At 50.9% G+C, this 14,645-nt stretch overlaps 6 protein-coding genes across 6 annotated transcripts; 4 read left to right on the top strand and 2 right to left on the bottom strand.

The window, feature by feature from the left end:
* Nucleotides 1–1,095: 1,095 nt before the first annotated feature.
* Nucleotides 1,096–2,900, bottom strand: ALT_0338 (putative nonsense-mediated mRNA decay protein Upf3; the record flags this gene model as incomplete). Its single annotated transcript, XM_033555122.2, has 2 exons — nucleotides 1,096–2,593; nucleotides 2,650–2,900. 2 exons carry the CDS (start codon nucleotides 2,898–2,900, stop codon nucleotides 1,096–1,098), a joined length of 1,749 nt encoding a protein of 582 aa, XP_033411013.2.
* A 471-nt stretch (nucleotides 2,901–3,371) lies between these two features.
* Nucleotides 3,372–4,695, top strand: sitA (TOR signaling pathway phosphatase SitA; the record flags this gene model as incomplete). The annotated part of the gene is made up of 4 exons (XM_033555123.2): nucleotides 3,372–3,525; nucleotides 3,584–3,974; nucleotides 4,027–4,358; nucleotides 4,406–4,695. 4 exons carry the CDS (start codon nucleotides 3,372–3,374, stop codon nucleotides 4,693–4,695), a joined length of 1,167 nt encoding a protein of 388 aa, XP_033411014.1.
* Nucleotides 4,696–5,204: 509 nt separating this feature from the next.
* Nucleotides 5,205–7,217, top strand: ALT_0336 (putative phenol 2-monooxygenase; the record flags this gene model as incomplete). Its single annotated transcript, XM_089598969.1, has 4 exons — nucleotides 5,205–5,717; nucleotides 5,777–6,658; nucleotides 6,715–6,922; nucleotides 7,114–7,217. The coding sequence occupies 4 exons, from the start codon at nucleotides 5,205–5,207 to the stop codon at nucleotides 7,215–7,217; spliced, it is 1,707 nt and encodes a 568-aa protein (XP_089456633.1).
* A 405-nt stretch (nucleotides 7,218–7,622) lies between these two features.
* On the top strand, nucleotides 7,623–8,288 carry ALT_0335 (NUDIX hydrolase; the record flags this gene model as incomplete). Its single annotated transcript, XM_033555125.2, has 1 exon — nucleotides 7,623–8,288. The coding sequence occupies one exon, from the start codon at nucleotides 7,623–7,625 to the stop codon at nucleotides 8,286–8,288; it is 666 nt and encodes a 221-aa protein (XP_033411016.2).
* A 173-nt stretch (nucleotides 8,289–8,461) lies between these two features.
* ALT_0334 (putative dipeptidase) lies at nucleotides 8,462–9,949 on the bottom strand (the record flags this gene model as incomplete). Its single annotated transcript, XM_033555126.2, has 3 exons — nucleotides 8,462–9,384; nucleotides 9,437–9,649; nucleotides 9,700–9,949. 3 exons carry the CDS (start codon nucleotides 9,947–9,949, stop codon nucleotides 8,462–8,464), a joined length of 1,386 nt encoding a protein of 461 aa, XP_033411017.2.
* Nucleotides 9,950–10,783: 834 nt separating this feature from the next.
* On the top strand, nucleotides 10,784–13,147 carry ALT_0333 (flavodoxin and radical SAM domain protein; the record flags this gene model as incomplete). Its single annotated transcript, XM_089598968.1, has 1 exon — nucleotides 10,784–13,147. The coding sequence occupies one exon, from the start codon at nucleotides 10,784–10,786 to the stop codon at nucleotides 13,145–13,147; it is 2,364 nt and encodes a 787-aa protein (XP_089456632.1).
* Between the last annotated feature and the right edge of the window lie 1,498 nt (nucleotides 13,148–14,645).

Here is a 14,645-nt window from a genome sequence, read left to right as displayed (position 1 = left end):
TTGTCAAGACCACTGACAGCATGTACGCTGTCCTCTAAACGCTTGCCTTCAACTCCAATCAGGGTATCATATGAGTTGCTGTTTGTCATCGTATCCTCATAAAGTCGCTCAACAGCCACTGAGAAGCAGATATTCGAGGAACCATCCCTGATGTTGAAGTTTTACACTGGAGCCCATTCACCGGTGAGCTCGGGGACAGTCTGGCCAGCGGAGCGGAAAATCTTCCACCAACTCTGATTGGACCACCGGGCAGACCCACTGAACAAACCAAGCAAACAGGAAAATTTTCGCTTGAGGCTAGCGCACTCGCTAGCGCCAGGACGCAAATATAAAAGGCCCCGAAATCCCATTCATTTTGGAAATCAAGCGACTCTACGTATGTTCTCCCCCTCCCTACCTTTGGGAAAACCTCTCAACTGCGAGTCAAAACATCTTGCTAACAGCTCTGCCACAGTTCAAAGAATCACTTTAGAGTAGACGTCCCACCTCTGAGCTCTTCTAAAGAGCCACAGAATCTCCACCCTTGCTGATGACTGCTATGTCCTCGATGCCCTAAAGTGAAGCCGTTCTTACTCCCGCCTCGACCTTGCTTCGTTCCGACGCTCTGAACGACTTGTTGCAAAACGAGCTTGTTCGGGCTGTTGGATGTTGCTCTGGTCCAGGGAGTGGTGATGATCTTGACCTTGTCCTGACGTCTAGACTTCGGTCGGTCGGACTTGGTGGGTGTCGAGGAGGTCTGAAAGGTGCCCCTCTTTTTTACACTTTTATGTTGGTGTAATCAAGCGATTGGAGTTTGCTCAAACTTTCTCTTGCTTCAAATTAGATAGAAAGAATTTTAACTGTTTGGATGGAAACCTTGTTCTCACACAGTAGACTTGAATCGTAGCTCGCTAAGATTTTAATCATTCTGCAAACACAATCGCTCGTTACTCCGTATGTCTACACCAAATTCTATTCTGCCTTTTCGCTCTCAATCGCTCTTCGGGGGCTTATGGGAAACTTTCGATCTGATAAGTCATAAAATTTCGCTTTCATTTTAAGTCATCAGATGGGTATCACTACTCCGTAACATGCAACAATCAGTTCCTGCATTTCTCATTTCGTCTCCCCACCGGTCTTCCCACTAGGTGTGTTTGAACTGGCATTTGCTCCGTTGCTCTTCGACCCGCCCTTGTTCCTGGATCCACGACCTCCTCGCGGTCCACGAGACGAGGATGGTGTTCCTGGTCCAGATCCCCCATCTGAGCCCTGCTTGGCACCACGATTGCCGTTGCTGTTGCTGCCATTAATCGGGGCGAGTTGCTCGCTTCGTCCCTTGCCACGAGTCTTTTCTGCACCAGGATTGACCTTGCGTTCAAGCACGACGACTTGACTCTGCGCGACCGTGACAGGACTAGCGGCAATTGCCTTCTGAAGACCATCCGGTTCTGCAAAGTCGATGTAGCCAAATCCCTTCTTTTTGTCAATCTCTACTTTCAAGATCTTCCCGAAAGGCGCAAATGCCGTTTCAAGTAATGGTTCCGTAACTCCCTGTGATGGATTGGCGTGCTTGAGGAACGCCTGTGTAGCCGTAGGTGAAGCGATTGGCGCGGCTGGCTTGCTTTTCGCTGATTTCGACTGCTTCGGTGCGGATGGAGTGCTTGTAGGGGCTGAATTTGGACCAGACTGAGCACGGGAAGACGCGGACTCGCCAGATGGAGGTGTAGCATTGGCTTTGCTCCTTGGAGTCCCTTGTTGCGATGGGGACGCGGGCTTCCCAGACTTAATATCCTTTTTGCCAGTCTCTGCGGTAGCAGCAGCGTCCGGCTCTTTCTTGCTCGAGTCCGTCTCTGTAGAAGCGCCTTTACCAGCCCTCCGACGGCCGCCTGAAGGTGCAAGACCCAAGTCTCGCTGAAGGATCTTGGCTGCCGCAGCGACGTTATTACGCTCGCGTTTCCGTTCAGTTGGAGCAGCCTGAGGACTATCTTTGCTTGTGTTTTGGGTAGCTGCTGGTTTACCAGCCTGCTTAGCAGCAGCGTTGGCGGCTCTGTTTGCTGCTTTCACTGCCTCTTTCGTCGCTTTGTCTGAGGTCCTAGACTTCTTCTCTGCCTTGTCTCCTGTTGCTGCCAGGGCGACATCCTTGTCCGGCCGCTGCAAAAGTTTCTTCGCTTGTACCTTCTCCGACTTGGCCTCTTTCTCGCCCTTGGCATGTCTCGAGGACTTGCTGGAGGCCTCTTTGGCTTTGTTGGCCTTCTTTTCCTTGATATACTGCACGAGAGGCGTGGTGGTAACGGTTTCCTTCTTTTCCTCGGCATCGGTAGGCGTTTCAACGGTGGCAGGTTTCGTAATGGGCTGAGTCAGACTTTCGAGGAATGCGATGAATTCGGGATCTTGATCAATGGTACCCTGGCGGGCATCCTTCCGTACACGGGTACCAGGAATTTTGGCGTAGGGAGCGAACTCCAGAGAAGGTGGTCCCAAGAGCACGGGATCATTGAACGTGTTGCGAGCATCTAGGAACGACGTCTGTCGGACTTTATCTGATAGAGGTGCAATATGCTCGCTGGATGTAACATGGATGTAGGCGCGGGAGGGCCTCGAAGGTTTGGCATGACTGTACCGATGTCAGTTGAAAGAGGCACTGATTTGATCCTAGGAGCTGGCACTGACTCTTTGGATACCTTGCCTGGCTTGTACTGGTACCAGTCGACTTTTCCTGCTCCAACCATCCACTCTGAACCCAGAGCGTTTTCGAACTCGGATTGGGTTAAACCTGGCGGTAACCGTCTCACGAGCAATTTGAGTCGCGGAGCAGGTGGCTTCGGAGCCTTCCTGGAGGCTGTTGATGTATTCTTCTGTGTTGCAGCTGCAGGAATCTGAAGTACACCCCCTGTTGACTTGCCATCGGAAATCTGCGTCATGATGAACGGTTACGAGGGGTGGGTGGGATCTACGCTCCGACTGGGGTGCGACGAAACGTCAATCCCTGAGAATGAGGACGCTGCGGACAATCTGATATTCAAGAAGTCGAGGGAACAAGGACCAGTGAGGTTATAGTGAAGGTGAAGTTGGTTCTGAGTTGACGAAGATTCACCCTCCGGTTCAAGAAGAAAACCAGCTGGATATGTTGCGGCGAGTGAACTACGGGACACGAGGGCCGCCAAGCACGCGACCCTGCACAGACGATCAGGGCCCAATTTCCTGCGGGGAAATACGTTTGCGCAAGTAAACTTGTGTTGCTTTCGTCGCTGTCCAGATCCTCCGCCGTGAATTAACTATACCAAGAAAGCAATCTTTATATTCCGTTCTGCTAGCTCTCTGATTTTACCTCAAGCCTCTCACCAACTCGGTCACACTTTCCCTTCGTCGCTTCGTTCGTCCGCACCCGCACCATGGTGGACAGTAAGATCCCTGAGCCGGGACCAGCCAAACTGAAACGCAATGCCGGTCCAGACGAATGGCTGGAGGCCGCCAAAGATTGCAAGTATTTGTCTGAACAACATATGAAGCAGCTTTGCGAGATCGTCAAGGAGTACATGATGGAGGGTGAGTCTGCTCAGGGGATCAAGGGATATACACCGGCTCTGACAAAGTATCTCTGAAGAATCAAATATCCAGCCCGTATCGACACCGGTCACGGTTTGCGGCGACATCCATGGCCAATTTTACGATTTGCTTGAGCTTTTCCGAGTATCGGGCGGAATGCCCGACGGGTCTGAGGCGGAGGCCCCGAAGACGCAGTCAGCTGTCATTACATCGGATGATATCGAGCCTCCATCCACGATCTCAGATCCCAAGCTACGAAAGAAGTTAAGAAATGCCTCTGCACCGGAGGAGGGAGGCGAAGACTCCAGTGCAAGCCAAAGAGACCGGTCCTCGAGCTCTGGCTCAAGAGATGTCGAGCTGAAGCGGAACTTTGTGTTCTTGGGTGACTATGTCGATCGTGGATACTTCAGTCTGGAAACCCTGACATTGTTATTATGTCTCAAAGCCAAGTGAGTGCTCGCTCTAACTCTCTGTCATATACTACTACTGACTTCGCCCTAGATACCCCGACCGGGTAACACTGGTCCGCGGAAATCACGAGTCTCGTCAAATTACGCAGGTGTACGGGTTCTACGAGGAATGCTTTCAGAAGTACGGAAATGCCTCTGTATGGAAGGCTTGTTGTCAAGTATTTGACTTCATGACATTGGGTGCTATCATCGACGGTAGAGTGTTGTGTGTACATGGAGGATTGAGTCCGGAGATCAGAACCTTGGACCAAGTTCGTGTGGTTGCCAGAGCCCAGGAGATTCCGCACGAAGGCGCGTTCTGTGACCTTGTGTGGTCAGATCCAGACGATGTGGAAACATGGGCTGTCAGCCCCAGAGGAGCAGGTCAGTTTTGTGTTCATTCAGGCCAGGGCAATACTTACCATTAATAGGTTGGTTGTTCGGTGACAAGGTGGCCGACGAATTCTGTCACGTCAACGACTTGACATTGATCGCCCGAGCACATCAGTTAGTGAATGAGGGCTACAAGTATCATTTTGCGAACCAAAACGTGGTTACTGTCTGGAGTGCGCCCAACTATTGTTACCGATGCGGAAATCTGGCGTCCGTCTGCGAGATTGGTGACGACCTCAAACCGACGTTCAAGTTGTTCAGTGCTGTCAGCGACGACCAACGACATGTTCCCGTATCGCGGCCGGGCCGCAGCGAGTACTTTTTGTAGAATGCCTCTTTCGCGCTCTCCCTTTTGGCATATTTTCTGAGAATTCCGGGAGATACCTGATCCGCATCGACGCTGGCGTCTTAGCATGCTTGATGGTCGGTCTGTCTTATTTGCCAGTGTGGGCAGTGATGATGATTTATATAATGATCCTAGACCCGCTAACGATACTTTCATCTTTGAGCCCAATAGGGCAGCATGATTACTCGCTCCATCAGCTTGTATGCTTCCACTATGATACCTTGCATGCGTGCAATAGACTCTATCCATCTAATACACTCTTATTCCGCGTCCTTATGCCGGTCCTTTCTGATCCCGTTGTTGATTGGCTGGCACTTAAGCGAGGCATCATCTGCCGAGGGCCCGGGATGCATCCCGAACTTACGGGATGCGTTCCGGCCCCGGGTCCGAGTATACCATAAAGAAGCAGACCATGGCCACAAAACCCAGGGAAAGGGTTCTTCTCCAGATCAATCACTCTTCTCCTACTTTCCCATAATCAACTCGTTTCAATGTCCGAGAAAGTCGATGTCCTCATCTGCGGGAGCGGATCCGCAGGCCTCTGCGCAGCGACATGGCTGGCGCGGTACGGCATCCGGTGTAAGGTGCTGGAGCGCCGCGACGGGCCCATGACGATGGGCCAAGCAGATGGTGTGCAGTGCCGGACGGTTGAAATCTTCGAGAGCTTTGGTATCGGTGAGGAGCTGCTGCGTGAAGCGTACCACGTGCTGGAGGTGGTATTTTGGGCCGACGATGGATCTGGTTCGATCGAGCGGACTGGTCGGACGGCGGATACGCAGCCGGGTCTGTCGCATCAGCCGCATGTTATTCTTAACCAGGCTCGGATTAATGGGCTGCTGATTGAGAAGATGCGGGAGTGGAACAATCAGGAGATCGACTACGGGTACACTGTCACCGGTGTCGAGGTGGATAGCCAGCTGGCGGCCGATCCGCAGGCGTATCCTGTCAAAGTCACTGCTGAGAAGAACGGGAAGACTGAGACGTTTGAGGCGAAATATGCGCTTGTATGTCATTCTCAGTTACTTCAATTTTCTTCCTACAGGGCAGTCTCTGACATCTCTAGGCGTGTGATGGTGCGCACAGTACCGTTCGGAAAGCACTCGGCTACAACATGATTGGAGACAGCACCGATGCCGTCTGGGGTGTCATGGACATGATTCCTCGCACCGACTTCCCCGACATTCGCAAGAAGACCACCATCCGCTCGAAAGCAGGAAACCTGTTGATTATCCCCCGGGAAGGTGGCAGTTTGGCTCGGTTTTACATCGAACTGCCAGCCGGCACAAAGCCCAAGGAAGTCAAGCTTGAGCATCTCCAACAGGCAGCAAAGAACATTCTCAGTCAGTACGCGATCGAGTTTGTCGAAACCGTCTGGTGGTCTGCGTACTCCATTGGCCAACGCCATGCAGATTACTTTCACAAGGATTACCGCGTCTTCCTTGCAGGCGATGCTTGTCATACGCACTCCCCCAAGGCCGGCCAGGGCATGAACGTTAGTTTGCAGGATGGGTACAACATAGGCTGGAAGTTAGCCACTGTCTTAAAAGAATTGGCGCCGTCTTCCCTGTTGGAGACATATGTCCTGGAACGCCAGAAGGTTGCGATCGATCTGATCAACTTCGACCGTTATTTCTCCAAGCTTTTCTCCTCGGGAGGCCAGACTTCTCCCGCTGAGTTCCAGGAGGGGTTTATCAAGGCGGGCAAGTATACCGCCGGAATGACAGCGCGGTATGACCAGTCACCGATCACATCCGACGTGGACGAATCAGACGAGCTTTCGACGAACATTGTTGTTGGTATGAGACTGCCCAGCGCTCAAGTCGTGCGCTTCAGTGACTCGAAGCCCATGCAATTAGCTCAGTCGCTCAAGTCAGATGGCCGTTGGCGAGTGATGGTCTTTATTGGAGATGTCAGCTCGGCAGAGACTCGGACAAAGTTGAAAGCCGTAGGTGGCGCTCGCCATAGTGAGGTTTTGGATGAGTTTTGCTGACCTCATAGTAGATTGGTGACTACCTCGGCTCAACAGAGAGTCCTATCCATACTTTCCGCCCCAAGGGAGGTGATGTCGACAGTCTTATTGAGCCCATTCTGGTGGGCCATGGCAACCGCCACGCCGTGGAATTGGAACAGATTCCCGAGTGCTTCTACCCTGTGACTGGAAAGCATCAAATCAAAGGCAGGCCTCCGAAATTCAAAAGAATTCTCCGTAGTAAGATATGCTAACGATCATCAGACCTTCACAAAATCTACTACGACGACGAGAGCTATAACAAGGGTCATGGCCACTGCTATGAGCACCTGGGGATTAGTCCCGAGAAAGGCGCAATCGTGATTGTCCGTCCAGATCAATGTGAGGATCCCAATCGTCAGTATGAAAAGCTAATGCTAATTCTTGTACAGATGTATCCGCCGTGACGAGCCTGGGTGACTATACGCAGATTGGAAAATTCTTTGCGGGTTTCCTGATACCGCAGCAGCCTGAAAGCAAACTGTGCTTGATTTGACTATAGCAATCATATTACAGTGACATTTTTCGACTTGTATATAGTTTTCTATGAGCCTGTATATATCAATGATGGTGAGCAGTAGGCAACTGCTTTGTATCAAGAGTCGATGGATCGTCAAGATGTGGGGTATCTGGTGATAAGAGCTTGACCACCCCGCATTCTCGTCGAGGGATGGCTGTTTTTGTCGATATTTGCATCATCTGAGGCTCAAAACCTAAATAAAGTAAATACGACTGCCTATACCATCGGGAAGATCGATCGAGTCAGCTTTCGTATAGCATGAGTCATCCATCCTTCGCCTGAACGAACAAAAAGGCCGAGGACTCATCTTTCAAAGGGTCGATACCATTAGCTCGTCCTGAAACACAAACATCGCAATATTGTCACCCATCGAAGACCGACATGGCACAATTTCCTGATTTCATCGTCCCTCCTCATCTCGCCGAATACAATGTCCCTCTGCCCGAATTCGCGGCGTCCAAACCACACCTAACGGACTTTGTTGTTGGGGGACTGGTATATTCTCAATCCGTCGAAAAAGACGATGACGCCGCCAATTCGCCAAGCGAAAAGCCCGTTACGCGCGTTCTGCTCCTCCAACGCGCCGCTACCGACTCGTACCCCGGGCACTGGGAAGGAGCAGGAGGGATGTGCGAGCGCACCGACGCCACGCTGCTAGCCGGTGTAGCGCGCGAAGTGTTCGAGGAAACTGGACTCCATGTTTCCAAATTTGTTGATTTGATTGCGATTGACGAGTGGTCGCGGACTTTGCGGAATGAGTTGCACCGTGTAGCCAAGTTCACGTTTTTGGTTGAGGTCCATGAGGCGAGTGGGAAGGCTGGTGTGCCATCCGAGGATGTGGTGGTGGGGGTTGCGCCGGAGCGCTGGGAGGACGGGGTGAAGTTGGAGCAGGCTGAGCATCAGGCGTTTGAGTGGGCGACGGAGGAGGAGGTGCGTGAGAGCCTAGAGTCACAGGGCAAGTATAAGTTTCTGAAAGATCAGGGTTGGAATTTGCTCAAGGGGTTTGAATTGCTGAAGAGGACTACATCGGCTGAGGGGGAAAGTTGAGGATGATACCGTAAAGGCAAGGGCTGCCTGAGAATCGCAAATTCGCAAGGGCAGGTTTTGTATATGATCTTATCATGTCTTATGTGTTATGCAACATTTCCTGATACTGTTACATAGTTTTGATACGCAGCTTTAGAAATGACCAAAAGAAGATGAAGAATCTGTTGCCGCCATCAAGCAACGTAGACTATATTGTCTTCCACCGGCAAAGCTCCTTCAGCTTGCATCTGCAGGGCGACCTCGTCGATTCGCTTCCATACGCGCAGTAGGTTACCTCCTGCGACCTTGGCAGCATCCTCATCACTGACACCTCGTCGTAGAAGCTCTGCGATCAAGTCGGGGAATTTGGACACATCCTCTAGACCCCGAGGAACAGTCGGGATACCGTCAAAGTCACTACCTAAACCAACATGTTCAAAACCAATCAGACCACCAATGTGCATAATGTGGTCCGCAACTTTTCCAAGAGTAGCATGCTCCATATCAGTCTTTGGTAGCTCATCCGGGTGGTCCGACGCAGTACACGAAATGAAGTCGGGCGAGAAGTTGACCATAACCAGCGAGTCTTTTGCCTTGACGAGTTCTAACACATCGTCGGGAACGTTGCGAGGATGGGGACAGATCGCGTACGTGGAGCTGTGACTATATATCACTGGCGCACGACTGCCGGGCCAATTGTCCTTGCCGGCACCAAGGACGTCTCGCATTGTGTCCACACTGACGTGAGCGAGATCGACTATCATGCCCATCCGGTTCATCTCATAGACTAGATCCTTTCCGGCTTCACTGATCCCGTGCCAGTGCGGAATGGCTTTTCTGATACTGCCGTGCTGTTCGGTCAAAGCGGCATCCGCGTAACGATTATGGCAGTTGTGTGTCAGTGTGGCGTATGACACTCCAAGGCTATAGAAATTTCGCAACAGAGCCAAGGAGTTACCGATAGAGTGCAGGCCCTCAATTCCATAGGGAGAAATGATCTTGCCATCAAGGAAAGCTTGAAGAGCGGTTGTTCCATTCGGAGGAGATGAAAATGTGTCAGGGTAGGCCTTTGCTAGGCGCGACATGAGGTCGACTTGCTCAAATGTTTGACGGACACCTGTTGATCAGTTTAGCAGTGGGTCTGAAATCCGAGGACTTGAAATGCCTACTCGTTGTATAGGTTGCATCGGAGAAATCCTCCCAATTCTTAGGACACTCGACATACACACTCCAAAAGGTACCGCCGACTTTGCCCTTAGAAAGCCGCGGCAGGTCAACATGGCCTTTGAGGTTTCCTTGGGTAAAAGGAACAGTAAAATTGTCCGCATAAATCTTGTTGTTGAAGAAAGCCCGAATGGAGATTGGAAGGTCATCGTGGCCATCTGTATAGCCGTCAGCATACTCGCCGCGCTAAATTTGAAGGATATTGTACCAATCAATGGAGTGCCTGACAAAATCTTGTCAACTCTCTGCTCAATGCTAAGAGGCGCGCTCAATCGGGGAGACACCGTCGTAAAAAGAAGAAGGCATGCCAATACGAGCGTCACAGCCAAACGTCGAAGATAGCGAGCAAAGGACGTGTTTTTGGAAGTTTGAACATGTTTCTCTTCATCATATGAGAAGCTCTCAAGGGATTGCTTCTTCTCATCAGACATCTTGCTAAACATCTGATGGTACGTCATCGAGGTCAATCGATATCAAGAAGTTCGTGTTAGGAAATCAGTTACACTCTCAGGAGTGACAGCACTAGAGGCGAGGCTGGTTGGGCTGACAAATACAATCGATAGCACAGATAGTTAATTGACGATTCCTATCTTCATGCAATCATACCATGACTTTTTCTATTCCATCTGACCAGAGGAATTAATACGCTCTCGAAGATAATTGATGCAGACCATCTGTGTTTGTGCAATTCAAGTTGTTAAGTCCCTTATCTCAGGTCTGAGGTTGACTATCAAGGGAGGGAGGCATTCCTTAGGTTGTCTCATCATGCGGCGAATATATAACTATCTGATCTCGGTCGATTTATTTCCTCAAAGGAGGAGGATAGCAAGGACATAACGATTACTGTTTATTGTTTTATTTCGAAGTATAAACTGAAATGATCCTTCGGGTCCTGATTCCTGCCTAAGGTGTCTACCTGTAACCCAGCAAGCACAAAACGCGGCAGCCAATCAGAGTCCCATCTGGATGGGAAAATATATCCTCTCAACTGCCTGACAGCAACTTCTTTGATCAAAAGGCTCTTGAAAGGTGGAATATCCAGTTAAATCGTCATTTGTGCAAGTATTCCTCGCTCACTTCTTCCATCTCTCAATGCTTGGAGCTGCTTACAAACAGACGGACCCGATTTGTGCCCCTCTTGGCTTCTCCGCACTTGGCCCGATCGCCGTCTGTCAATCAATTTTATCCCGCCTTCTCAAATTTCTCTCCGCGGATGCGACTACATATTCACGCGACAGCTTAAAAACAGAAAAAGGGTTTGCACTGCTGTTTATCGATTCATTGGAATCATCATGGCGGAGCACTCCACGGCTGAAGGTTTGACAAAACGAGACCCTCCCACCAATATCATGCTGACCGATAGTTCGTTTATAGGTCTTTTGGCCTTCTGGCACTCGTACCGTCTACTGTTCCTGGTCGCTCTCTCAACCGTCTTCGTGGGTTTACGATTCTACCGCAAACTTCAGTCCAGAACGAAAACCACTGCCTCGTCTTCGGTTCCACCATCACCCCGAAGCCAATCCCCCGAAAAGACAGAGAAAGGCGTCTCGCTTGAGAGCAGCAACAAAGCAACGACACAGAAGGCTGAACGGCAACCCGCCGTGGCCAACGGCTCAGCAAGAACCACTTCAGGTCCGAAGAGAGTTACCGGTAAAAAGCCATTGAAGGTTGCCGGACGACGAGGACTCACAGAGGATGCGGAGCCCCTCGCCTTTATCCAACCCATCATCTTTTACGCTTCTTTGACTGGCAACACCGAAAGATATGCCAAAATACTGCTGGAGGAATTGCGCGCTGCGGCCCAAAAGCGGGCTGATTTGCAGGATCGCGAGCGTGGCCTTCTACCCCCTCAGATTCACGACCTCTCCTACGTCGATCTCGACGACTACTTCACCTCTGCACCGAAGCCTCCGTCAAACTCACCCGGTACCGGCTACGTATACTGCTTATTGATCCCTACCTACAACATCGACAGTATCCTGAATACGTTCCTTGACCATCTTAACGAGACTCATAATGACTTCCGCATCGACACAGGTCCTTTGTCAAGCCTCGCCGGTTACTCTGTTTTCGGATTTGGTGATAAGGAAGGCTGGCCTACCGAGGAGGAAGGCTTCTGCTCTCAAGCCAAAGAGCTGGACAAATGGATGGCCAAACTAACGAGGCGTAAACGAGCATATCCTTTGGGATTCGGTGATGTTAAGAGTGACGCTGAATCCTCCTTGAAAGAGTGGTCTCAGGGATTGCAAGACGTCCTTTTTGACATTCTCAAGAACGGTGGACTAGGAGAAGGCGTACCTGGCAGTGGTGATCCCGTTGAGAGTGACGAGGAATTGGACGATGAAGACGCAGACAAGGACAATACTCAAAATGTCATGGACTTGGAGGACATCAAGTTTGGAGGTGATCAGAATGCGGCCGGGTCGCCAATCCCCGTGGATTTTACAACCACAGGAAAATCTTCCTCTGGTCAATCAACCGAGAAAGAGATGGTCCCCAAGACATCACCCACCTACGCTGCTCTAACAAAGCAAGGCTATACGATTGTCGGGTCTCACTCCGGTGTCAAGATCTGCCGTTGGACTAAATCTGCGCTACGTGGTCGAGGCTCATGTTACAAGTACTCCTTCTACGGTATTCGATCGCATCTTTGCATGGAGGCTACACCGTCGCTGTCTTGCAGCAATAAGTGTGTCTTCTGCTGGCGCCACGGTACCAACCCGGTCGGAACTACTTGGCGTTGGAAAGTGGATTCTCCGGAGTTGATCTTCCAGGGAGTCAAGGAGGGCCATTACAAGAAGATCAAGATGATGCGTGGCGTTCCTGGTGTGCGAGCCGAGAGATTCGCTGAGGCCATGCGCATCCGACACTGTGCCTTGAGTTTGGTCGGCGAACCGATTTTCTATCCTCACATCAATGAGTTCCTGGACATGCTGCACGCCGAACACATCTCCAGCTTCCTGGTATGCAATGCTCAACATCCTGATCAGCTTGAAGCTCTGCGTCGCGTAACTCAACTATATGTATCCATTGATGCAAGCAACCGTGAGAGTCTACGGAAGATTGATCGTCCTCTGCATCGGGATTTCTGGGAGCGCTTCCAACGCTGCTTAGACATTCTACGGGAGAAGCGCCATGTCCAGCGCACTGTTTTCCGTCTTACCTTGGTCAAGGGATTCAACATCGATGATGAAGTCATCGGCTACGCAAATCTGGTGGAGAAGGCACTTCCGTGTTTCGTCGAAATAAAAGGCGTGACGTTCTGTGGCACAAGCACCACTGCTGGGGTTGGCTTGACCATGCAGAATGTACCTTTCTACGAAGAAGTTGCCCAGTTCGTCACTGCTCTCAACGCCGAGCTGCAGCGCCGTGGTCTGAAATATGGCATCGCCGCGGAGCATGCGCACAGTTGCTGTGTGCTGATTGCCTCGGAACGGTTCTACGTCAAGGGCAAATGGCACACTCGGATCGATTACGATCGATTCTTCGAGCTTTTGGAGAAGGAGAAGGCCGATGGGTCGTCTTTTACCCCCGAAGACTACATGAGGGAAACCGAGGACTGGGCACTGTGGGGTAATGGTGGTTTTGACCCGAACGATCAGCGTGTATACACCAAGGGCAAGAAGAAGCATATGCAGATTACGGCAGAGCCTTGAGAGAGGTGGTTGATAGTTCTGCCAAGAATGACATGCCTTCTGAGGCCGTCTGGCTGCGGTCTACGTGAAAGTATGGTTGCCAACATGCTCATCCGTCCACAGGACTGGTCCCGCAGGACGATAAGCATACCGCAAAGGCGTCGGGCTCTGGCGCCCAGTTTCATCAGCCTGGCGCAATACAACAACGATAGGGGCCGTCTTCAAGCCACGGCAACCCTGAACTAGCGATCGCTGGTCCAGTCAAATCCTCAAACTCAAAAAGCCAAGCTTCTCACTCCAGCCTTCTATCTGCTGTTCTTCCTTTCCTGTTTTCCCACCGCAGAGAGACGGATTCCGTTCCTCGCGAACACCCCAGGGAGCACCTCGACAGCATCGTCCGACTCATGAAAGAGGATGGGATCTGTGAGACTTGTAGTGTATGTGAACGGACGATCCCTGTCAACGCCTTCCATGGGACGGGGGTGGTATTCACCTACAAATGATGAAAGGAGGGCATACTGGAGTAGCTGTGGAGCTGGATGCTCCGACAATAGATGTAGTAACTAGCTAGTTGGCCTAGAGTCAATGAATCATAAGTTGGGATTCTGTATCCGCGGAGCCAGACAAAGCATCTATCGCAATGACGGCGCTGGGCCGAGGACCGGATGGCTACTTAGTAGTGAGATTCTAAACCTCTGCAGCCAGCACTGAGGACTCCGCGGAGCTATAGCGGATCATGTCTAAAAGTCACAGGCGCAGTCGGTTCCTCGGATCGAGTCCGTTTTTCCCCAGCAGACACACATGGTCCGTAACCGATTCTAACTGGTAGGAACTACGGCTCCGTCACGGCCTTCAGATAAGAAATAATGCCAATCATGGCGCTGCTTCTTAGATCGTATTCAGGTTTCTGTAATTCCAAACTGGTCACTGATATTCTTCAAGCGAGAAACATATATATATAGATTTTCCATCAGCCGGATTGGATTTCGTCCGTTACATCTTTCAGTGCTTTGTGCCAACCGTAAGCTATCTGCTGCATGCTGCTTAAAAACCTAAGAAGCTCGAGGCGGGTTCTTCGGACGACAAGCTGCCACAATGTATACCGGAAACTCAACTTCCAAAACTCTAGTCAGGACCTAAATCAGAGAAAGCCATGTCTCAGTCCTGATTGTATAGAATAAGAAGGGGAAAAAGTGATCGCCTTACATTTGCAAACCCAAACCTGAAGCCAAGCCGTACCTGAAGCTTGTAACTGCGGCTGATATTACAGGTTTCAAACGTCGGTGTTAGTGAGCGCGGTAGCCGATGATGTCTCCACAGGTCGTCATCAAGGCTCACTGCCGAGCCCGCAGGTGTGCTAGAAGCATATGCTTGTTTGCGCACGTTGCTCATTGTTTGTAGGACGTGGATTTGTATGCTGGTTTCGACGAATCCATGTGCTCGTGCCTCGGTTGTTTCGATGAGCATTGACTGGAAGTCATTCAGGATGAGGTCGCAGCCGGGTCCGGTGATTCTCGTT

Source organism: Aspergillus lentulus (assembly GCF_001445615.1).
Source record: "Aspergillus lentulus DNA, contig: Alt01, strain: IFM 54703, whole genome shotgun sequence".
Classification (NCBI taxonomy): domain Eukaryota; kingdom Fungi; phylum Ascomycota; class Eurotiomycetes; order Eurotiales; family Aspergillaceae; genus Aspergillus; species Aspergillus lentulus.
Note: the sequence above shows the minus strand (reverse complement) of the source record. Positions and strands in the feature narration are given on the sequence as shown.